The following is a 24,849-nucleotide window of genomic DNA, read 5'->3' as shown; positions in this document are numbered from 1 at the left end:
CAGGCTTTCCACTTTCCGCGACGAACGCAAAAATTAACCCGCTGCCTGCCTATTACTCGCTCGAATACTTCGTTGTTGTCGGAAGCGATCAAGCTCCTAAGTAATGTGGGCATTAAATTGTGTGGTCGGTCCGGAACACAAACATTCGTATGAGAGAAGATGCACGGCTCCCTCACGAAATGATTACGTATCTCTTGCGCCAGCGGTTTGCATTGCGCAATAATGCTCCACCAATTTTCATCGTGCGAAAACGAACCGTTCGGACAACGGTAAAGACACAACGGAAGAGGCCGATCGCGTATTACGGTAATCAATTAATATTCGCGTGGAGTTATCGCGTTATGCGTGCTGGCGGTGCATAACAGTATCGGATGATCGGAGAAAAAATCGACAGCTCTGACATCCCGCGGTGAGTTTTTGGAGAGTATCGTGAGATCGGGACAACGCGATCAAATGAACGATGGACATGGAAATACGAATGCGTAGCGTGATTCGTCGCTCTTCGCTAAGCGCTATCAGTTTATGTTATCAGTTGCACATACATTAGCAGTTAAGCTCTTAGTTGTCCTAGCCAACGCGAACCGGATTGACAGCACTCCAGAAAGCGATCGTACCGCGTAAATATAATTTCTATATGTACAGCCACTACAGAAGATGTAATCCTTGTAATGAAAGAAATCTTTCAATGTCCGCTTTAAGACCGCAATTATATATGAGCACGGTTATTACCCCGTTTATCTCTTTGCTGTTAAAACGTATCCTCGAGAATCACATCGGATGGGTGAGTGACGTCGGTCGGATTTAATTCCGCGTATGAAAATCTTTATGCAAATGGAACGAGAGGGCGAAATGTATTATTATAGAATACATTAATTCGTTGTACTTCGATCTCGGCCGGCTTATTTTAATTCGCTCCCTTTGCGCTTGGCACATGCAGGGACTCCGAGGGAGAACGAAAACGTTTCCTGCGAAACGTTAAATGATACGCCGTCTGTTCGTGGAGTAATTACGAACACTTCGCATTAATCGGTATAATTCCAGGCCGCTTGTATCTATCCTCCTCTCCACGAGCTTGCCCACGAGTTAGCACAAAAATCACGTAATCATACACTGCGGATTATACCTCTCATATCTTTCCCATTGCTCTTATTCTAGCCCGTCAACTTGATTCGCGATCTGCATCAAACAGCGCACGAGTCCTCTTTTAGGGAAGTCTCACTGATTTTACTTCATGGATTTTATAATCAATTATTAACTGTCTGATCCGAGACTATTATCGGTTCATGATTATTCGCGCATTTATATTTCTCATTCTGTGAAAAAAAGAAAATTAAATAAAGTATAGTGGCCGTGCGCCTAATCCTCCATAAAGAATCAATCGCTGCTACAGCCATTCCAAAGACTTCTAGGAACGCAAACCTGGGCGAAGCACCAATCGTTATTGTTCGCAAATGTTGATTTGAGTCGCGATGTATAGTCGAAGTATACGTCGATACTTAATAACGCAAATTCAATCATTCAAGAATTATTTTTTATACATTTTTTAAGGTATAATATCTCACGGACAACATGATATCAGTTACGATTATATAAGCCGTTCATAGGCCAAATTCTACTTTTTGAAGTTTTTAAAATTTTAATGCCAAAGCACTTGATTAATTTGCTTAACTTTTTATATTTAAAATAAATTTCCTTAATAATTAGGTTTAACATTCTACAATGTTTATTTGAATTTAAATTTTAGAAGGAATTTTAAAAAAGAATGTATATTATTTTATCAATTTCTCTAATTTTTGTTTTGTGGAGTAATCGATTTGGCAAATGAGCAGCTCATATAATACTCGCACTTACTATGACGGACGACATAGGATTGTACAACAGGATCGAAAGTTCTTAATCAACGCGGGGTAGATTACGTCACTTGATAAAAGAGAGGCACGCGGGGTGACGTTCCGGCAAGTACGCGCGCGCACACACGATAACGGTGATTCCATTCCGGTTGCTTTTGCCTACCGCGGCGAGTATGCGCCACGCTACGATTACACGCGAGCCGCCAGCTCTCGGTAAATCACTGATCATCAGCGATCATTAGCGGTTTACAATTCCGCCGATCGAGACTCAAGGGAAATCGACGAAGGAACAGCGACCGGTGCAGAGATCGCCGAGGATTAAAGCAGCATAGAGCAGATGAAGCACATAGCTTCCCGATGAAGATCTAGTTGATGCCCTCCTCGGTACTTTCCCTGCCAACTTCCTAGATCCGACTGGACTATTATGCCTAGCGGGTGAACGGTGTTCGGTCGCGATCGGATTGGCACGCCCTGATGGCTCTATGCAATGCTTCGCGAAGCAAAGCTTTCTGCAAACGTGACAAGGATAAATTTTGCGAGAATAGAATACGTCGTAATTATGTGTAACTATAATGTGATTAGTGAAATAAAATCAAAAAGTTATATATAAAGTTGGGCTTTTGTTCTATTATAAATAAATAATACAAGTCAAGCATTTCACTTTTGTATTCCAAATTCGATTTGTATTTAAATAATTTTCTTTATTTTTCGATAATGTTTCGATAATGTTTATACCTACAGTATAATTTGACATTTGATATAGTATTAATATTTTATTTACAGTGTTTTATATTGTATATGTATCTATTGAGATGCACGATTTTTGATATTATCTAATACAATAACATAATTCTCTATTCAATAATTAAAAATTGTTATAAAACCTTAAAATTGTACAGAGAATATATATGATGGAAAAACGATTAAGTCTAACTGTAAAAACTTATCATATCGCATTTATATCGATAATATCGATATAATATGTACATTACGGTATACACATACATATCGTATTTACTGAGTTATCTAAACTGATCATAGCTATTTGCGATTTCTCGTCTGCTCTTACAAGGTCATTTTGCACATTGCGCGATAAAGAATATCTATGCTTGATAATTATATTTCATTTGCTAATTGGCCAATCATTACGGTACATTCGTTTGATTCCGTATTAAAACTCCACGCATTAAAAGAATAGCTGTCTTTCGTTTGAATTTTCCTTAATAGATATAAGTAATAAAAGACATTAATTTTGCAAGTATATGTGTATAGCAGCAATTTTATTTAAGATGGACAAGCCGCAAACACGAAAGGCAAAGAGAATCGCGTGACAGATAAGAGGCGCGTCTAACGACAGCAATATAATCCGGTATCACGGTATGTCAAGGAGGCGAGTCTCGCTAGCTGAATGACTACAAATCGCAGGGGAGCGATTTCCTTTAAGAGCGACAGCCGCCTTTGGAATTCGGTGTCTCTCTCGCGGCATCGTTTACATCTGCGCTACCGTTCGTCGTTGTCACGGGTAATAGATTGCGCGTATTCAATCGATCGTGCGTACCGACTTTCACGGAGAACCTGAGCGGTTAGTTTGAGGACAGACAGACGAATCACACGCAGACGAAGAAGGAATCGGGAAGACATCCAGGAAGCGAGATTTCAAGATTCAAGTTCGAACTTGGAATTACAATACACTATCGTTCTCTTGATATAATGGCTAATCTTTATATTTGGTTTGAAACGAATGTATGTAAATATCTTTTAATATATTATTTGATATATTTAGTATATCTGTTTTAGTAAATATCTTTTAATATATGTACCTTTAATATGTATTGTGTATTAAGCCATTAAAAATTATTTTAACATTGTTAAAATTTTAAAAAATTTTTGAAAAACTCAGTTGATTTTTTGTTCGATTTTTATAAATTATATGAAATTATTTTTATTACAACAGACGCATTAATTATCTTGGGAACTCTGTAATTTCAGGAAAAACGATTAACTGATAAATACTTTATGACAAAATATTTTATATTTTGTATTAATCTGTACTTTTAAATAATGTCATTTTTGACAACATTAACATATTTTTGGCGAGAGTATGTTCAAATAAAATTAGAGAATAACCGTTGGAACAGGTATATTAAATTTCGCTTCCTGTTGTGGAACTTTCTTACTTCACGGAATATCGACACGGGATGCTGCGAAGAAGTGATGAATTATTTATAACGTCATGTCACATACGAATTATGCACATCGAGAACTACCGTTACGCATGAGTTTTCGGTAATCCTTGAGGCAGGTACGTTGACGTGCCATGAAGTATAATCGCGCGATTATTTAAATAATTTTACGGCTCGATACACCGTGTAAAGCATGGCGTATAAAGTGTTCGCACGTGTCGTTACCGCCCATTGTGCACTTTTTTGATCTGCATTCCGCGAATCGTAACGATGCACATTATGCACATTTTTCTCCCATGAAATTCCTTCTATTCACGAGCCCATCATCGTTCTACAGAAATCATTAAGCATTTACCAGATCGTTATGCCTTATTATTTAAATTACGTAATTAAATTACCACACATGGATATATTGATTACAATAAAAAAATCTATATATATAAAATAATTTCTGTATGAATATAAAAGTTGTAAATATAAAAAAGAAAATATATGAGTTTTTAATTTAGCAGAAAATTTAAAAGACTATACTGTTTGTACATATCAGGAGATTAAACATTTATTTACATTTTTAATTTATGTTGAGATCATTATTTTTTCAAACATTAAATGATTCAATGTAGTAATGTAATTTCATTCCCCAGGCATGTAATTTCATCGCCGGAACTACACAATCAAGCTCCATATAATACTTTCCGCTTTATAATGACTATCGACGTATATATGCGCTGACAAATATCATTAATTATGTAAAATCGATTTACTCGAGTCTAATCTATGGCCAAGACTAATTGTAAGATCCTTTGTTATACCGAACACACGGATGTCTTCTAGATGTCGAATCGCCCTAGGTTTACCTGAACGCGACTTCCGCCCCGGCAGTCTATACTTTGCTATTCCGGCTGTGCTAGACACAATCCGAGCACGGAATATATTTTCCAGAGGATACTCGCGGCGCTATCTGATCACAGAATTTAATTGTTTCCTCGAGTCCCTCTTTCCTCGGTGATACTCAGCAAGAGAGAATAACGCGGTAGCGTGGATGTATTACGTCATTATAAAACACACTAAATCATCTACACAGGTGAAAAATTTGTGTTAAATTTAACAGATATCACATGTCCCAAACGGTTCACATAAATTTTTGTGTTAATTTAACATAATATGGATATGTTAAATGGTGACACTAATATTATGTTAATATTTTAACCCAAAATGAATGCAAACTGCGAAGTAATTTGAAATAAATTTTGTGTAAAATCAACATATTTTTAATGATAAAATTAACTCGAAAAAAAAGTTATTTTTACATACATCTATACTCTCAACATAGTTTTCTGTAAATTTTAACAGATAAAACTTGTCACTAATAATACGGAACATATTTATTGTGTAAAATTAAAAATAGGTGCACAATGTGTAATTTTTACACTTTTTTTTAGTTGTTTTAAAAATTTAACACTTGAGTTGAATTAACACAACAGCAACGTTAAATTAACACATGAATGTGTTAAATATTTAACACAAAAATGTTAACCAGCATATTTTGAACAAGAAAACACAAATTTTCCAACTGTGTAGCAAATAAACTGCAAATAATTTTTCGGACCAATATTGAGCATTTATAATGACCTCGAATGTTTCATTAATATTTCGAATTCCTCCCGCGACCACATGTCCAAGTTTGGACTTATAAAAAAATCTGTTATAAAAAAATTATGCGGATTTTTTCATCATCCATTGCTCAATTTAAACATCAATATGAAACACGTACGACGCGAGGAAATGTGTAAATAGTTTTTACAAACTGAAAAAGTGAGATAAAATCTTTTAGACATGTAATATAAAATAAATGATATCCGATGATGATCGTGTACACACCATTGCAGAATAGAATAGAAAGTACGTTACTAGAGGAACAACAAATTTTTAATAATGAAACATGAATATTTCGTAAGCAATAATCTAATAAAGAGCTAATTAAAAATAAGTTCTTGTACTAATCATACTGAGTTATTATTACCGAATGTTTATCAGCACAGAGATTCAATTTACGAAGCGAAATGTTGATAGAAAGATCTTATCGATATGCTCGCCGCATTAAAATAACATTTTATAATTAGGTCGGCTTAATTGACCACTGTAGCTAGTCCTGGTTAGAATACGGATGAAACATCTACCCGAGCCCACAACAGTGTCTGACGGAATGATGATAATGACGCCTACAGGAGATTGCGGGATGCTCTCACGAGAGGAGATAAAAAACGAGAAGAAGAAATGTGGCAATTAGGATGAATACGTGACGCGGCCGGGCGGGCGGGCGGTGCGGCTGTGTGTGGGTAGCAACAATCGCGTCTACAGATACACGCGGTATCGGAGCAGGTGCAAATGGTGAACGATGAGAGCAATTACTAAGTAATAAGATCAATACGCGACAGGCAGACCTTCCGACGAACGTCCTTCGGCGAGTGGACGCAGGACGCGACACTCCTCCACTTTTCCACCAACCACTCATCTGCTCGCGATAATCAAGGGGCGTGCCTATATTGCTTCTTGCGGAAAATGGATTCTGCGGCGGAACGGCGGCGAAATGTCCTTCCCGGCGCTGTCATTAAACTGTTAAATCAAGTGTCGTGTCTCTCGAGAATCAAGATATACGCTCTGTCATTATGCAATTTTCTTTCTGCATTTTTCTTTTTTTTTCATATCGATAGTGTAACATAACGAGAGCAACATAGTAACGTTCAACTTTTTCACGTTACAGCGCATGCGTACGTGCGCGCGCGCACTTGCAATGACCTTGAGTGCGCGAGTTTGCCTCACTTTGCAGACTCGCGTTTCTACTTTTACTTGTGCCCTTTTCAAGATTACTTGGTACTTTATGGGATCCACGTATCCAGGTATGGCTGTCTTGCGAGACGCCGGTCGATTGTCCTCATTAGCATTAATTCCCAATTAATCCGCGAGTTTATCGGCCGGTTGCGCTAAGAGTGCCACGCATCCGCGTCCGGGCGCTCGCGGTCAGTTGGAACGCATTACATGCTCCTTCGGATTGAATTATACGTTCGCGCGCACCTGTGAAATTTATTTCATAAACACAGTCATCGTACTGTGCGACTGTTCGGCGAGTTTTCCCGTTCATATGATGCTCTTATTTACTGGAAATATTAATGTGAGAACACTGACGTCCAATCGCGCGAGTTAATAGCTCGTCGAGCGTAATCCATGCACCGGATATGAAATCTCTGATAAGTAATCCCTCGCGATTAATTGTAGATACGCGCGTAGATAATCGAGGGCTTCACTCGGACATAAACGCTCCTGATTCGGAATGTTTGTTCGTGCCGCGTGTAATACTGTCTTTATTAATAAAGCGGGAATGAATAGCGGATTAAGCGGATTTCGAGGATCGTCGGTCTCGGGGCGCGCAGCGTCTGGCGGAAAAAAAAGAAAATCGCACGTGATTAATGATTAGGTGATTATACACGTGTCTAATGACGAAGTTCGCGTGTAACCTGTGGCTCGCTTCTCGCCGGATCATTATCAATCATGAAAATGAACGCTCCTGACAGTGAGAAGGAGAGCGCGTGCATTGCGTAAAGAAAACAGCGATTTATACGAATTAGTTCTTTTGCCGAGCAGGAGGAGCGAACCGAACCGAGGAAAGTAGCAGGATAAGCACTTCGTGATAAATGACGTAAGTTCGGTGAGCAAACAATTTCGTTCCACGCATCATTCATTATGTCGCGGTTGATGCTCCGTGAATACATTCTGTACCCCGAAGAACACCGTAAAGTCGCAATTTTCAGTCACATCGATACGTATCTCTCTCTTGTATCGCGCATATCGAATTGACACCAGGAAACGTTTAGGAATAATATATAATATTATTGAATGCAATGCGTATATATGCACGCACAAACACATATCGTATCACACGACTGAGATGTATTCATAACTAGAGTAAAGATTTATCCCTAAAAAACCTTTTTAAAAATTTTTTTTGTAAATATATACGCCAAGTACATAAAGACTCCCAACTTGTCAAAACTCAAAACTAAATATGAAATCAATAATTAATTAGCCAAGTATCTAGAAGTAGTTTGAGTATTTTACCCAAACGTTTTCCATGCATACTCTCTTATCGCATGACGACATTGAAGTACTTGGCGTGCCCGAATCGCAGTGGTCATGTATTCTTGTAAATTTTTACAATATCTTGATTTGTATTGTATCTTGTATCTTCATGATTTTCAATAATGACTCGCAAATGATTTTGTGTCTCTTATAGGTAGGACAGGACGTTTTAATGTGATTCGGGCACGCCAAGTACTTCAATGTCGTCATGCGATAAGAGAGTATGCATGGAAAACGTTTGGGTAAAATACTCAAACTGCTTCTAGATACTTGGCTAATTAATTATTGATTTCATATTTAGTTTTGAGTTTTGACAAGTTGGGAGTTTTTATGTATTTGGCGTATATATTTTTTCTTTTTTTAAAAAGGTTTTTTAGGGATCTCACTCTTTTTTGTAAATTTAAAAAATTTGACTATATTTTAGTTTTACATTCTTTTGAACATATAATTAGTATTACATAATTTCTTTTTATATGTTTTATTATCAATTATTTTGCATGCTAACACGTACATCGTTCCGATGCAATTTGTAATAAGTTTTATTAATATAGCTTATATAGCAATATAGCTTTACTTTCACATAAATCATTTTTATGAGTTTTATAATTTTATGCAATGAATGTGGTAGCGCTCGACGTTATGCAATGAAATTCGTGGTATTGTTGCAGTCAATCCCTTTCTCACTAACTAATATGACGTTACACCACGTCGATGACGGCGACAACAACGACGACAACGACGACGACGATGACGTTGCACCACGTCGATGACGATGACGACGTTGCACTACGTCGATGACAACGACGACGTTGCACCACGTCAACGACGACGATAACAACGACGACGACGTTGCACCACATCAACGTCATCGTCGTCGTCGTTGACATGGTGCAACGTCATCGTCATCGTTGTCGTCGTCGTCGATGTGGTGCAACGTCGTCGTCGTTGTTGTCGTCGTCGTCGTCGTCGTGCAACGTCATCGTCGTCGTTGTCGTCGTCGTCGATGTGGTGCAACGTCGTCATCGTTGTTGTCGTCATCGACGTGGTGCAACGTCATCGTCGTCGTCGTCGATGATGTTGCTTGCAATTATTTGCAATTTATGTCTTTATCGTGAAATAAAACATTTCCTATGTATCATATTTTTTAATAATTTTTAATAATTTTTTAAATAATTTTTTAATAATTTTTTTTATAGTATTTGCAATTTATATATTTATCTTAAAATAAAACATTATCCAAGTATTAAAATCAGTTTTAATTTATAATAAATTAAATCATGCATGTGTGAACGGCAGCTTGAGTGACAAAATCGCTTTATATGTGTATGTGTGAACATATGTACGTGAGTGGTCTGAAATCCCACGGAAATGGAAAACGGAACGTCACAATTTTAACATAACGATTACAATATCTCAGGACTGACTGTATCATTCTTATTCAAATTGGTCGCAATCGAAAGCTTGCACCCATATTATATAATAAAAGTGCCGTTAGATTTTTGATAACGGCTGTAGTTCCTGAATTATTTTCATCACAAGTTTATGTGACCTGTCAAATGATATGAATGTTAAACAAAGTTATTGCATGCATTCAAATTTATATTTAGTTTGAGTTTTGTCTATATAAGATTTAGTTTATGCCGATGTGCAGCGCTAGTGTCGCGATTTTTTTTTATTATTCGTTTCCCATTTGTTTCTTGATTTAATAGAGAGTTTTCTTTGTAAAGAGATTATTAAATAATAAAGTCATATAATTTCACTTAAATCTCATTAAGTTAGTTAACTTATTGTGCAGTTAACCTAATTACAATAATGAATTCCAGATAAGCTATGCGGTAGCGCTCGACGTCTATGCACTGAACTTTGTAACGCTCGATGTTTATGCAGTGACTCTCATTGTTCGGAACCTTATTTTTTATTATGTACTTGGCGTCGCGACGCTACCGCGTCGCTTGATATATTAGAGCAAGTAATTAGTGTCTTGTTTGTACAAATATGTTTTGAATTTTATGATATTAAAATATAACATGCATACAAGAAATTTCTCTATACTTTTTTTACAATTTTGTTGCGTGTGACAGATATTTTAACCAGATCAGAGTGTGCGATAATTTTATCAGCGTTAATACCTTCCAGGAAAGATTTTCTTCGTATTTTAATCTTTGATCGTTTTTTGTTTGATATCTTGGGTTTATGATGTAAAATGCACATAATTATCTTTCATGTATAAATAATTATACGGGAAGTGTTTAACCGTTCACGAATAGCTGATGTAATTGAGGTCATCGAGCGAAAGGATGTTGAAAGGTGTGACGAGAAGTACCGAGAAGGAAGTATTACGAAATATGAGGTCACGTTGTTAATGCCAAAACAGTTCATTATTAAAGTAGAAAGAGGAAAATTGAAGTAGAAGATAAAAAAATTTTATACAACGCATCACATATGATATACGTAATGTAAACATGTGATAGAAACATTTTCATGAAAACGCATCGCCAAAATAAGCAAGATATTAAAAGAACAATTAATAAAACGCATATTTGGGATGAAATAATGTTGAAGCAATGATTTAACAGAATAAACAGTTTTATAAATAATTGTTGAGTTTTACTATGGTTATTGACTTTCAGATTCTTGCCAGATCTAAAAATGACGTGCTCAGAATGCTAATGAATTATTAATCGCTTCTAAAACTGCTTTTTTTTCTCCTGAACGCAATCATTATCAAAGAAGGCAAGAAGTTAAAAAGACGATTAAAGCGTGTTCATAATTCGACATATCATAAAAGACTTTCCGAAAACAAATTAACGTTTTATGTTCTCAGAAATACATCGGATTATTTTCGGATTCACTGAATCTTGTCTCTCCGCTTATTTTACGCTTGTTTTATATCGCCATCATTAATCGTAAATAATCAAGAAGATTGATTTTTTACGATTAGAATGCGGAAGTTCGTAAGGTTTTATCGTGAATTCGCTTTTATGGGAGGAACCTTATATTAATTTGATTAGCGTACAATGGTATTAAGCAGAGTCTAATTATCTCACACACATTAACACTTAATGGGGGTGCTTGAATAGACTTGAATCACGTCCGCACAAGTATACACATTTATTAGTAGAATGGAACAAATTCTTTTTTGTTACATTGTTCAGAAAATTGGAAAAAGAGGCACGGAAGATTATTTCAGTAGAAATTATAAAAATGCTTTTGTCAATGTAAGACAGAGACTTTGTCTCTGCATACATGTAGTATGCACGCACGATATGTATCCGTAATGTGCTACGCATGTACCGGGTGACACGCGTATGCTCGAGTGGTTCGACCGGTATCGGCCATATTTGGCTGGACCCCACGCACACATACGCGTCAACTATAAATGTAGGAACTCCCGGGAGAAAAGGTCATGCTCCCGAAACATATCGACGTGAAAGTACGATGTTTTGCAGAACTATGACTTGCCATGTCTTTCGAGAAAGACCTGAAAATGTACACATGTAACAATACTCGCCATTTTTCACCATAAATATTAAATTCTTCAGTATTATCAAAGTGTTGCTTAACATTTTGCGCTAGTATCAGTGAAAGACAATTTACGCGTTGCGTTCTATTAATTATATTAATTATATTAATTTATTTAATGTATTTAAATGCTGTGTTAAATATATTGTGTTAGAATTTTATATAAACAAGATTTAAATTAAAATTTGTTCTAATGCATGTATATGTATGTGTTAAATAAAACAGAAAAAATTTCACGGGCTAGAACTTTTTCATTTCTGGATTTCGAGTATTTTCAATAGCAGAGAACTCTAGGCAATATAAAAAATAATGATTTCAACAACTCAGAACTTCTCGGAAAAGAAAACATTTCTAACTGCTAGAACTTTTTTATTTCTGAATTTACGGTATTTTCAATATCAGAGAACTCTAGGCAATATAAAAAATAATGATTTCAACAACTCAGAACTTCTCGGAAAAGAAAACATTTCTAACGGCTAGAACTTTTTCATTTCTGAATTTACGGTATTTTCAATAGTAGAGAACTCTAGGCAATATAAAAAATAATGATTTCAACAATTCAGAACTTTTCGGAAAAGAAAAAATTTCTACGGGCTAGAACTTTTTCATTTCCGATTTTACAGGATTTTCAATAGCATTCAATTCAATATGAATATACGTTACATATAGTTGCATCGATCGTGCGTGTACTAAGAATATGTATGTATATTTGGTGTGTTAATTGATATACGGTAATTATAATATAATTTTGATGTTAATCTTTTTTATACCTTGTTACTTTAATTTTCTCCATTTTTATATTAAAATTATTTCATAAACATTAGACTAAAATATGTGATATCGTTATATGTTATTACATCTCACTTATAAATATATAAATAGTCGCAACAAAATATATCAAAGGCGAGCTTGAATTACTATCTAAATGTATTTCAATTGTGAAGTTATTAAATTTTCAATTTCGATTTATAACATGTTTTTGTATTAGAAACTACAACACAAAAAGTATTATATAAAGTAATATTGTATATTTTGCTGCAGACTAATTTCTTCAAATCATTAATGGTCTAAAACAATAATAATACAGAAGCCTTTCAAAGTAAAACATCGTCCAAGCTAATGACAATGAACAACGACACATACCTGTGTTTATGTTTACAGAAATTCCTATAGTTCGCCGAAAACAAGTTTTCATTACATGTTAGACAAGCGAAACGTAAGGAGTGTAGGAAAAGCAGACCTGAACCGTGCTTAATTGTATTTGGCCTCATCGAAACGATTGACATCGAAGTTTATATACTAGAATTCTCCGTTTGCTATTTCTTCACGCTAAAAAATTAATAACACACCATACGAAAAGGCAATTGGCGACCTGATACGAGGAGCTATTCTTACCTAAAAGGAGCAAAAATGTATAAATACATGGAGAATTGTAGACAGAACCTGGCGTCAGAATTACGAAATTCTGGAAATCCTGGTAATATATAAAACTTGCGTATCTAATACATCCACTGCCACTCGCGTATTAGATGTCACTGGCGTATTAGATTTTCCATTCACACAAACTGGATTAATATAAGATTAACCGTAATATACATATATCCATATAATTATTCGGAAATCTTAATAAATAAAACCATTAAGTGGTTTAGAAATACATTTTTTGCGTTATGGTTTCCTCTTATTATTCAGCAGTCTTTATCTCACAAATATAAGTAACTGCATGTTATAATATTATTTACGAACTTGTGGACAATGCCATGCTTGTCTAAAAATCCACTTTAATAAACAAGGGAAAATATATACTATTGCTTTAACACATGTATTGTGCTTTAACACATGTATTGTATGACAAGTAGAAGTGACCTACATGGTGTAAGCGACAAGTTTACTGACGGTCACCGATGATGTAATCATCAAAGTAGCGAATGTGTTACAAATAAACTTACAGCATCAATAAAAGAATACTTTAATGTTGCAGATGCGAAACCTTTGGATATGCAGGGTATCGACATTACTGATACATTCCAGGAAGTGTTAGTAGCATCACATGAAGTGATTGCGCAGAAAAAAAAACTTCGTGAAGTGACAAACAGTTCGGTGACTATAATAGAAGAGAAATTAAGTGTTTTATTTAAGAAGGTAAAAGGTAAAACCGACTCAACAGAGACAAGCTTCAACGATATTATAAGACTTGCAACATCTTACTGTAACATGGGTATTGTGTACAAGGACGTGACATCAAAAAATAAATTAGTGGTGGCTCGAAGTCATTTGAAGAAATGTTTAGAATTATTAAGTGGAAAAGAAATGGACCCTAGAGCTATTTTGCTTATTATGAGAGCGGTTGTGCAACTGGAACATGTTTTCCGTCAACTCAATGTAGCAGAAAAAAGTTGTTCATTCTCACATAAAGCGATCGGTTTCTATCTCGAATACACAAGCCAGGGAAGTGAATTTCCAGCGCCTATCGTTTCACGCCTCTCGGTTAGTCTTGATATTGAAGAATTGCGCTCAAATACAATGTTATCTTTGGTAATGTTATATTCGGAACTTTTACCCCACATCAAGGAGTGTGAGCGCGACAAGTGGGATCCAGAAACTCTTGTAAAACCTATACATAATTTTTTCATGAATCAGTGGTCAGATGCGTTAACGAGTCCAATAGAAGCATGTGCGTGGGCTTATGCGACAATTGACTTTTCGAACTATTTCACACGACACTTCCGCTTCCCAGATGCTTTAAATTATCTCGCTGCTATAAAGTATATCTTAGATGCATATGAAGATTATACATGTAAATATTTTTCTGCTATAATGTCTTTTGGTGATTTTCTTCTTTTGGAGGGGCATTATCTTACAGTATGGGGCCTTTATTATAAAAATCTTTTGTTTTTTTCGAAATATAATTTCTCGTATAGTAAATACGTCAAGGGTCGTAGGGCAAATAAATCGAAATCAAAGCCTTCTATTGGGTCCGTGTCATCTACGACATTATTATTCACGAACTTGGAGGAACATGTAAAAGATATTGTCAGTGCGATTCCCGTTCATATATCAAAGCTCGATGATGCTTTAACGATTTACGACTATTGCGTGAAATATTATAATATGGCTAAAAACTATTTTGTTGCAAAAGACTATGAAAGTCAGTTTGTAATAATATCATCAAATGAAATCGACGCAGGGAAATATTTAACGGCTTACTTTGTGGCAGACAAAGACACACAGCTGCAACATTATAAACAGCGAATAAGAATTTTAACGGACATGAAAAATTTGATCACATCTGAACAGTTAAATAGTTATACTATGTTTTTTATACAGTATAATTTTGAACTGATACGTATTTATGGCATTGTTTTAGACATGGTATTAAAGGATGCAGAAGTCACTGAAAAACGATTTGAGGACATAGACACAGAAGTGCGTACATATGTGAAAAATAGTGTAGAATATATTAAAATGTATGTAGAAATGTTGGATAAGTTAGTACTACTCGGAAAAAAAGAATAATATAGGATACGATCCATTCCTCAAAACTTCGTTTGTGTATCAATTGTTATTATATTATTATTATTATTATTATTATTATAACTAAAGAAGAATTTCTTAGAGATCACTGGACAACTTTATGGACATATAAAACGGAAGTGCATGACTATGTGAAAGTATATGAAGTAATATAGAATGTGTTATAAAGTGTACTTGGAACAGTCGCATGTTATATTCGAACCTCGGTTCGAACCATTCAGAAAAGAAAGTTTAACATGGGACATGATCTATTTTTAAAAACATGAAATGTATCAATGTTTATTATAGTCAAAGAAAAATTTATTATTATAGCCAAAGAAATAATTGGAATCAGAAATTCTATTGCTTTCTATTTTGACGAACATGTGCAGAAATATAATTTTCTAATACATGATTTATAGAACATAGTATATAATATACCATGCATGATATTATATGACATATTGTATATTGAGCAGTACAATTTATATGTATAATATATGTATATGTATAGGTGTAATAATGTATATGTGCGTATATTTTTGGTTGAAAAATATATAATACAAATTTAAAATATCAAGTTTCAAATATACTACAGGGGCGCCCTTATATATCCTGCTTGATAAAATTCTTTAACGCAGTTGACAGTAAATGAATTCACTAAAAAGGGTATTATACTGAAGAGGAATTCCTAGATCGAAGGAACGAATCACGGAAAAATGACGAGTTTATAGAAGATTGAAATACATAAAGACAATCATTAAACGCGCGACGAACGGTTCGTCTCCATCTGTTGGGTTGGGTCGCCATTCATAAAGTCATCGCAAAAATGTCATGTCAGAGTTCACGATCCATCCACGTTCTTCTCCAAGGAGCCACGACCGGAATAACTGTTCAAGACGCCGTTTAATTTGTGACTTACGAGAAATTGAACGTTTACTGTCGTTGCCACTTCAGGCGCATACGATATGCCACATTGACTTCTGACCGCTTCGTTTTTGACATCCCAGCGTTTATAGCACGAAATGCGTACGATTATCCTTCATGTATAAATAATTATACGGGAAGCGTTTGGTCGACTCTCGAATAGCTGACGAAATTGGGGTCGTCGGGCGAAAGGACGTTGAAAGGTGTGACGAGAGGTGCCGAGAAGGAAATACACTGAATGCCGAGGAAACGAAGCACCGAGTTCTAGCCAGTCGGCTGGGGAAAAAGATCCTTGCCGATAGCGTGTCTGGATGGATTGACGGAAAAAAGTACAGCCGTTACGTCAAGCACGCACGGCAATGCAGTGTCGATTATCTGGTGTATATCAGCGCGGCGATCGATCTCGGGATAGACATCTCGAGACTTTGATTCGTGCGCTTGATTAATGACACTTTAACACAGATCAGGCTCGCATCCCTTTGGCGAGCAATTACTCCTTACTTATCTGTTCCGATTGCTCTCTTTTATTAATTTCATGTAAATTTATTCGCATACATCAATCTGGAAGATTGACGTGTGTATTAAACATCTTGTTACAAATTGTTCATCTTGTAAGGTGTAAGAAATTATTCTTGCTCTTTCTTTCAAAATTCGTAATTTATTTAAAGAATCAAAATAATATAATTCAAATTTTGGAAGAGAGAAAGAGAAAGTTTTCTCTATTGTATGAATGACTTTGTGCCATTCGTATGCGCGTTTAATTTTAATTTTGATTTTAATGACATGTTTCGGGTAATACGTAAATTCAACTACAATAGAAATTAAGTGTACTTTCAGGCATTGATAATGACGCTAAACTACGGCTGAATATATTGCAGTAGCTTGAATCTTCAAAATAAATCAAGCAATACTAAAACAAATTACTTTTCCTTTATTATTTTTGCAATGTTCTAAATATTTATCTGTTGATATAATTTTTTACTATTACTTTTGTCGTTTACTATAATTTTTGTTTTTGCGAGAAACGTGCGTTTTTTAATCAAATAGTAGTAACAAAACGAAAGTATAAAAGTAGTAATAAAATTAATAGATAAAGTTTAGAATACTGCAGAAATGCCCAGACCGAAAGCTCGGAGAAAAGGTTCAAGTTCGATAATGTTCGATTTTCGCCGATCGACATGGATGGTAGTCGCAAACCGATTCGAAGGTCCGCGTCGGACCTTCGCAGAGTCGGGAAAAGTCCGGTCGCTTTACTGGAAACCGGAGCTCTGCTTTTTTGGCCTTTTCTCGATGCTCTCCCTGGCGAGCGCTGTCCAGCGCGTCTGTGCAGATTGGCAACCGGTTTTCCGGTTGGCCTCTCCCAACCGATTCCTCACTCCCACTCTCACTCCCACTTCTGTTTCCCATTCCAGAGTCGCGCGCATTCTCCATACCTCACACCCTCATCCCTCACACAGTGCCGTAATTCTACGGCGCCATGCTATATCTTTATCCACATTTGCGCTCCCGGAAATGAATAATTGGATGAGTAATCGAATGAAATGAGCAACATAGTCTGCATTGTATAAAACCATATATGTATGTAATTGATTAAACTCTCCATATAGGTATGGAATTGATCTGAGTGGATCTGAATCTGAATATCGCATGACCTGAACTGGATATTCTTCAGAGATGCGCTAGAAAAATCATCAGTGAGAGGACTGGTGCTGATCGAACATTTCCGCTTGTGATTCACTTTCTCATGTATATCTGTGTACATGTGTGCATAGCATATAAGCTACTTAAATGCCAGTGGAGCTTAAATGCCTGCAACTTTCTATTATTTATAAAAATATTTTTTTCTACGAAGCAGACAACTACGATCTAACTTTTACGCGAAGGGCGTAGAGATAATCGTACTACTATTTTTTCCACGATGCAAATAAAGGGTGATTTAAACTAACAGAAGAATGAGATCTTTCTATCGATGGAGCCTTCTGTTACAGAGATTCCTCACTTTTTCAAGCAATATGCTTTTTGTATAATAATTCAACACAAAATTACAATTGATAGCTGCACTGTGTTAAAGCGTGGTCTTCGTGCAACGTTCAAGTGTTTAGTGTTTTTCATTTTCTCTTCACATTGAAAGAGACACTTGAGACGCAACGGGTCTCGGCACTTTAACGGAGGGCTTACAGCTTCCTGGCTACGCAACTGTCCGATCCTTCGCATCGCTCTCGTTATTCCTCATTCCTGGCCATGTGTTTGAGCGCGATCAGAGCGGAAAGCAGGGACGAACTGATGGAACTGTTTTGCCCTACTCCTTTTCCCCTCGATGCGAGTGTCTTTCTGATAGAGCTCCGTGCGGTTTCCAGGATATCCATTGCGCGGTCTGCCGATAATAATAAATAAATCAACTTCATGGCCCGTTCACGGATAAGAATTCCACGGACAACGGCCGACGCGCAAAAACGCGCTAGGAAGCGAATGGTATCGAAACCGCGAAAAATCTCATTATCCTGGAACATGCACGAACGCGGACAGATGTTTCATCTTAATGTTCCGGAGCCGCGCCTCAATTTTCTGCATGACTCCGTTTTCTCTCCTCCCATTGCCGATTTTTTAAAGATCCACCATCGTGCTCCGCTTCGACCGTGGCGACCACACACGCGGAAAAGAGCAAGAGAATAGCTCGTCCGTCCGCAGAGCGGAATACTTGCGATTCACATTTGTGGTCAAGTAATTAAGCGCGATAATAGCCATGACAGCGATAAAATAAGAGGATAGAGTAGACCGTAACAACGGTGAGCTACTTAGATCGAATTTCACCTTCTCTTTCCTCGTGGCCCTCCCATTCACACAAGCACACATGCGTACGTGCACGCACATTTGCCGCATGAACGGATCGAGACGCTTCAGTACTCCGTGTAAGAATGATGATTTTCGGTGATAATTGTTTTTTCATTTTTATGTACAGTTTAGAAATGTCTATCAAATCATGTTTGAATATGTTCACTGCCAGTTGTATTAAGCATGTTATTAAGCAGGATGTAAAGGCTTTTATTTTTGGTTCCAAACATATTATTTTGAACATAAATTAAATATCCGTTAATTAAAAGTTTTATGTGAATTTTAAAATTTTACGTGATTATTAAAAAACAGTTCTGTGAAAACTTTATTAAATAAAGAAGAAACATATCTTAATGCTTTGAAATCATACATCAAAGAAAAAGATCAAAATCATTTTAAATTACCTATAACCATTGTTATAAAGATTATTAAAGTAAAAAAAAGAAATATCTAATATTGAATCTTCATGTTATAGTTATTATTAAAACATTGGACTATAAAGATTTTTTTTGTCACATCAATTATTATTCACCATACCACAGATATGCTCCGAAAGGAAGAAATCTCCGATTACACATTGGCAAACGTTTAATTTTCGATCGTTCGCCCCGCGTCTTTCCCGTTACGAGCACATTGCTGAGAGAGCTACCTCATATTGTTCACGGATGCCCCTTTAATTCCCGAGAAGGGTCAGTTAAGATCGCTCCGGGTAAGCGCGGATTCTAGCAGAAAACGAGGGGTAGGCGGGAATATACGCGTGTAATCACAAACACGGAAAATTGCATTCCTGCTCACCTTCTCTTTCTTTCTACGATTCTCGTAGAATCCTATTCCTCTCTCATTCTCTCTCCATGTTACTCGTCATCGCAAGCCAACCTAATAATGCCTATTACATTATACTTGATGAACAATTTCAACGACTCGCGAATAAAAATTCATATTGGCTATTCTTCATATCTCCACCCAATATGAATGAGGAAATTTATCATTGTTGGTTGTCGATTGTCGATTGGCGAAAAAAACTCGCAGCATACAGATTATAACACGTTCACGTAACTGAAAATGACATCTGTTTTTTTAAACGTCAAACTATATTTTAATATAAATATTATTGTCAAACTATTTTTTATTTATTTATTAAAAATCAATATAATAATCAATATAATTAAAAATAATTAATCCTGGAATTTGTTAACGTTACAAAAGAAAAAATAGTGTGACATAATAGTTATTTTGCGAAATATTAATGTGTTAATTTCTTATTTTTTTCATCAGTCACCTTAATTTACGCACGGCAACTTTCTACGAATCAAATATAGCGCGACGCTGTGATGAAATCTCGATAGAATTATAGCATGAGTCATTGGCGTGATTATGCACGTTTCGTCGCATATGTGGCGATCTTACGTACGATAAAACGTGTACGAATTATCGCGTGAGAAACAAAAAGGGAACCATTAGCGTAATTTTTTTCGCATGCAATTTTACGTGCAATCGTATTAATTTCATATTTGCGAAACCATGCAATTTATTCAACGTATAACTGGCTGTTATTAAAGTTAATTAATTGCACGTCAACACGAAGGGAACAATTGGAGCAGCCTCGATTCCCAAGGCGATTGGACTTGCAAATGGATCGCTCCGGATACCACAAAATTGCATCTAGTAAAATATAATTAACTTCGTTCGGATTTTGATAATCCGGTTCGTTTCGACGTTTTGTCGTTCCGTTTCCTTATTTGTTTTAAGCTGCGGCAGTCTTAACGGATAATTAGCGTTTATATACCACGAGTGTCGCACGATTATAAGTTTCACTCGCTGACTGCGGTTATTCTTTTTAATTACAGGTTGCACCAAGGATGACGCCATGCGAGCGCGCGCATTGTTCGCGCAGCTCGCGTGGGTTTCACTTCCGAGAGAAACCTCTCTTTTACAATTAGATAAGACGGTATTCCGCATATCTGGTAATATTGCGTGACATATACGCGAGAAATTTGCACTTGCGAAACGTGATCCGCACGCGAACGTATTGGTAAATTTCATTCTGTGTGCGTGCGCCGAGGAATATTTGCAACTTTTCGGACGTGGGCTTGAGTGCTCGTCATGTTAAAAGCAGTTCATTGTTAGAGTCATCAATGATTGTATTCGACGTACATTTTTATAAATGATTCGTCGCGTCATTGTTAAATGCCATCATTTTTACAGATATTAGATCATTAATTAAATAATTCAAGTCACGTCTGGATGGCGATGAATCAAACTAAACACATACTTAGCATAGCTTGTCGTATATTAATTTTATAGTAGGATAATCTTTAAAAAAACAAAAAATAAATTCTCCAAAACATCGTTACATTGAGTTATATCGCATTTAGACGCGGATTATTTAGTTAATGACCTAACATTTGTAAAAATACAACGTTTAATACAACGTCTAGAACTTAACATCGATTTCCGATTTGGTGCTTGCCAAGGTAAATTCTCAATCACGAAACGATGGTATCCTACGTGCGTTTTCGTTGCTTTACCGTTTGCTTCACCGTTACCGGTTACTATCATTCTTACAAGCATGATATTTGAAGCTTGGCGCTTGAGATCACGCGATTACAGAATTTTTCAGTCGCAATTATATCCAACGTTTTGGTTGGTGATTTGTCATATCGTTGCCGGACACTATCATTTTCACAAACAGACGGACCGTGAAGCAAGCAGGGAAAAGGTACGTCCTCCACATGTAGTAACGAGCTTAAAGTCAGTCATAACGAGCGCATCGCGCGACGCATGAGGGAACGTCTCAACCTTGACTGGTGGCTTCGGGTGACTATGATCCTCATGATATTCCTCAGGCATCACGATCTAGGACATCCTACTTAGGCGTGTTCGCGCCCGCACGCTCCTCTGGTACTTCAAAACTTTACGATGCATTCTGTGACAGCTGCATTATATACAGCCTATTATCCTACCGTGTCAACCGCGATCAACGTAATTGGCTTGGGAACAACGGAGTATTGCTTGGATTACGCAGATTGTCTTACAGATGCTTCTTTTCTATTAGTCGTTTATCGCCACTGATACTACATTTGAGCGTAGATAGATGGTATCAACGAAATATATCATCATGTAAAGTGAATCTGAGAAAATCATCTATTGGATCAGTCCAAATCTGTGGCGGTCTTTCATTTTGTTGGCAGGATTTAACAACACTCTGGTAATATTATCTATTAAAATTATTATTAAATTAAATTAAATCTATTTAAATACTGTTATTATTGTACTAAAATACTGTTAGTAATTTTTGAACGAATCGACTGAAACTTATTGTCCGAATTAGTCTCGAGAAAATTGATCATCCTCGCGTAAAAGACACATCATAACACCTTGTGCGCAGAGTTGTCGTCGAGGTGTACAGCACACTTGACGCGAAATCCAAACCGCAGAAGTCTATCGACTTCTCTGAAGCGTACTTCACCCGTATACTTTCTCCGGAACTCTCGTTATTACTCTAAAGAAAACGACACAGTCGAAAATAGCTACCGCAAACAGCAAGCTTAGACATATTGCTTACCGTTGGCGCGTGCAAACTCGACGATGCATATCCAGCACAGGGCCAGTCTCCAGAAACGGTCGGCCATGTCCGTTCCCCGGGTAATTACGAAACGCCCGCGGATTGTGCACTCGCGATCCGCGGTCGAGGACAGATAGATGCAGGAGGAAAAAAGAAAAGAGGAAAGGAAGGACGGAAGGTAAAACGGGAAAGAGGAGAGACGTGTCTTCCTATTATCCGCGAGGGACTCTCATTTAGCCGAACGCGCTCGACTTTAACGCAGGAACTCTCTCTCTCTCGCCCCTCACTGTCCGTCCGCGCGTTCGAGAGAAACCGCAAAAGTGGAATTTTACGTTTTTCGCAAGTAAGAGTTCGATGGAAAGTCCCGAGGACCGTCCCGAGTCTTGGGCCTTGTTGGAAACGCGCGAACGATATTCCCCGTTCGAGCACGCGAGAGACACTGACGGGCCCAGCGAGTGGCGGGAGAGTTTGAACCGCCAGCGGACTCAACACTGCAACATCGACCATTGGCGTAGACTCGGATCAGACATCAGAATAAGAAGACTAAGAACATTTTCGACTTATTTCGAATCAGCAATTTTAAACCGGATTATGAAATATCAATTTTTCATCTGATTTGTGATTTCATAGATCACATCAGTATTTCGATCCTAATGAGACGTGAATAACAAATAAAGAAATTAATAAATATTATGTATAATAATTTTTGACAATATTTTTCATAAATATTTACGAGGTGTTTCTCTAATTTTTTTATATATATTCCTTTTTATTCGTAACAAAAAGAAATAAAATTTATATTATGTTTTAATCGTAAATTACACCGTTGTTCGTACATAGTTACAAAAATTATTTCTTCAAAGATAGTTATATTTTAAATTAATAATTAAATTGAACAATAAGTTAACAGTTAGCTCCACATCATTGTAAGGAGCTCATGGTGTCCGCACGACGCCACTGTCATCTGAGAAACAAAAGACACACGGATGAGAAAGTGGCAACCGCCGCAAACCAATTGCAATGGTTGGATCGCGTGAACGCGTATGTGAGTATATGTCTATGTACAACGCGTACTTATCTGGTAACTGGAATGAGCTTGCGGGCCGGAATAATTGCGAGAAGATACAACAAGTCTCGTGCTAATTGATTTATAGGCCGATAGAAGATTCATCGAGGAATCCTCTAGATGAAGGCAGCTCCTTCATCCTGCGGCTGCTCACGCGATCGATAATACCGAATCCCAAGCGCAACATTTTGGGCCTTACAGAGGGGCGACGAGATGAGTCAAGAGTCGACCTGGCGAACGAACCTTTTACAAACATGTACTTCTTTTTGTCTTGTTGAAAGAACGGACGGTCGATATTTTAACGTGGGCGTGCGAGAGGGCCAACAGCACTTCTCGCTCTGGGCCTTACATGGATGCACCGTGAGTCACTGCCTAAAGCGGCGTATGTAAATGTATTCCGCTTACTTTATTCATATACTCAGGACGTGACGACCGGTGCCATAAATACTCAAAGCTGACATTAATAACGCAAAGATATTCGTCGATCGCAACGAATTAAAATATCGATCGATAATTTAAAAAAATAAATAGTAATAAATCCCATGAAGAAATCTTCTGAAGAAATTATGTGATTTTTATCTTTGCGTTTAATTGACAATTTGGTGAAGTCTAACTACATCTAGCTTCCCTGAGTTGTCCCCTTGCTACAAGGCCCTACAACGTGAGTTAACAACGTCGACATTGCCGTAGTGATTGTCGACGAGGAAAGAGACAAATGTAAATTTAGCTATGCCTGAGTCCCGAGATATCTTCAGAGCGCGACAAGGCCCAGACAAGCGGATGTCTGTCCCGCGGGCCTTACGGGGAAGCCTTACAATCTTCGTGGCACTTCGTGAGAACTCGTGTTCACTCGTATATCCGTTCTTCTGTTAGCCATTATTGGGCCTTGGGTGAAAGTGTCCGGCTGGGTATTTCGTAATCAGGCGTCGATACGGTCGCGCAATGAAATCTCGCAAGTATCGATGCAGGATTGAAGGAGAGAACGTTCATGAACAGCATTATTTAGCGTTATATTCTTTTAATATTATTTTAATATTCTTTTCCTGTAATTTTTACTTTTCATGATTTATGTTTTGTAATATCGTTTATTATAATCCATTATAGTCCAAAGAATTTCCAAGAAATTTATTATTATCATAAGATTGCATTTATAACTTTGATGAAATAATGAGGATCGCTACTTTTTGCTAAAGAACATACCGCTAATTAAGCGTTAAATCGGCGCTAATCTCGATCGATGAGGTAGGCTGCCAA

General features: G+C 36.9%; 2 protein-coding genes across 2 annotated transcripts in view; one reads left to right on the top strand and one right to left on the bottom strand.

The window, feature by feature from the left end:
• Positions 1 to 22,964, bottom strand: part of LOC105283452 — a 42,180-nt gene extending 19,216 nt beyond the window's left edge. Inside the window, exon 1 of the mRNA XM_011346220.2 lies at positions 22,530 to 22,964. Coding sequence (XP_011344522.1) covers positions 22,530 to 22,596 — 67 coding nt within the window. The 5' untranslated portion in view covers positions 22,597 to 22,964. The remainder of the gene's footprint in view (positions 1 to 22,529) is intronic.
• Positions 12,261 to 19,411, top strand: LOC105283450. The gene is made up of 2 exons (XM_011346217.3): positions 12,261 to 13,169; positions 13,674 to 19,411. The coding sequence occupies exons 1-2, from the start codon at positions 13,103 to 13,105 to the stop codon at positions 15,206 to 15,208; spliced, it is 1,602 nt and encodes a 533-aa protein (XP_011344519.2). The 5' UTR covers positions 12,261 to 13,102; the 3' UTR covers positions 15,209 to 19,411.
• Positions 22,965 to 24,849: the final 1,885 nt, after the last annotated feature.

The sequence above is a fragment of the Ooceraea biroi genome, chromosome 1 (genome assembly GCF_003672135.1).
Source record: "Ooceraea biroi isolate clonal line C1 chromosome 1, Obir_v5.4, whole genome shotgun sequence".
NCBI classification, from domain to species: domain Eukaryota; kingdom Metazoa; phylum Arthropoda; class Insecta; order Hymenoptera; family Formicidae; genus Ooceraea; species Ooceraea biroi.
This window is presented reverse-complemented; position numbering and strand designations above follow the sequence as displayed.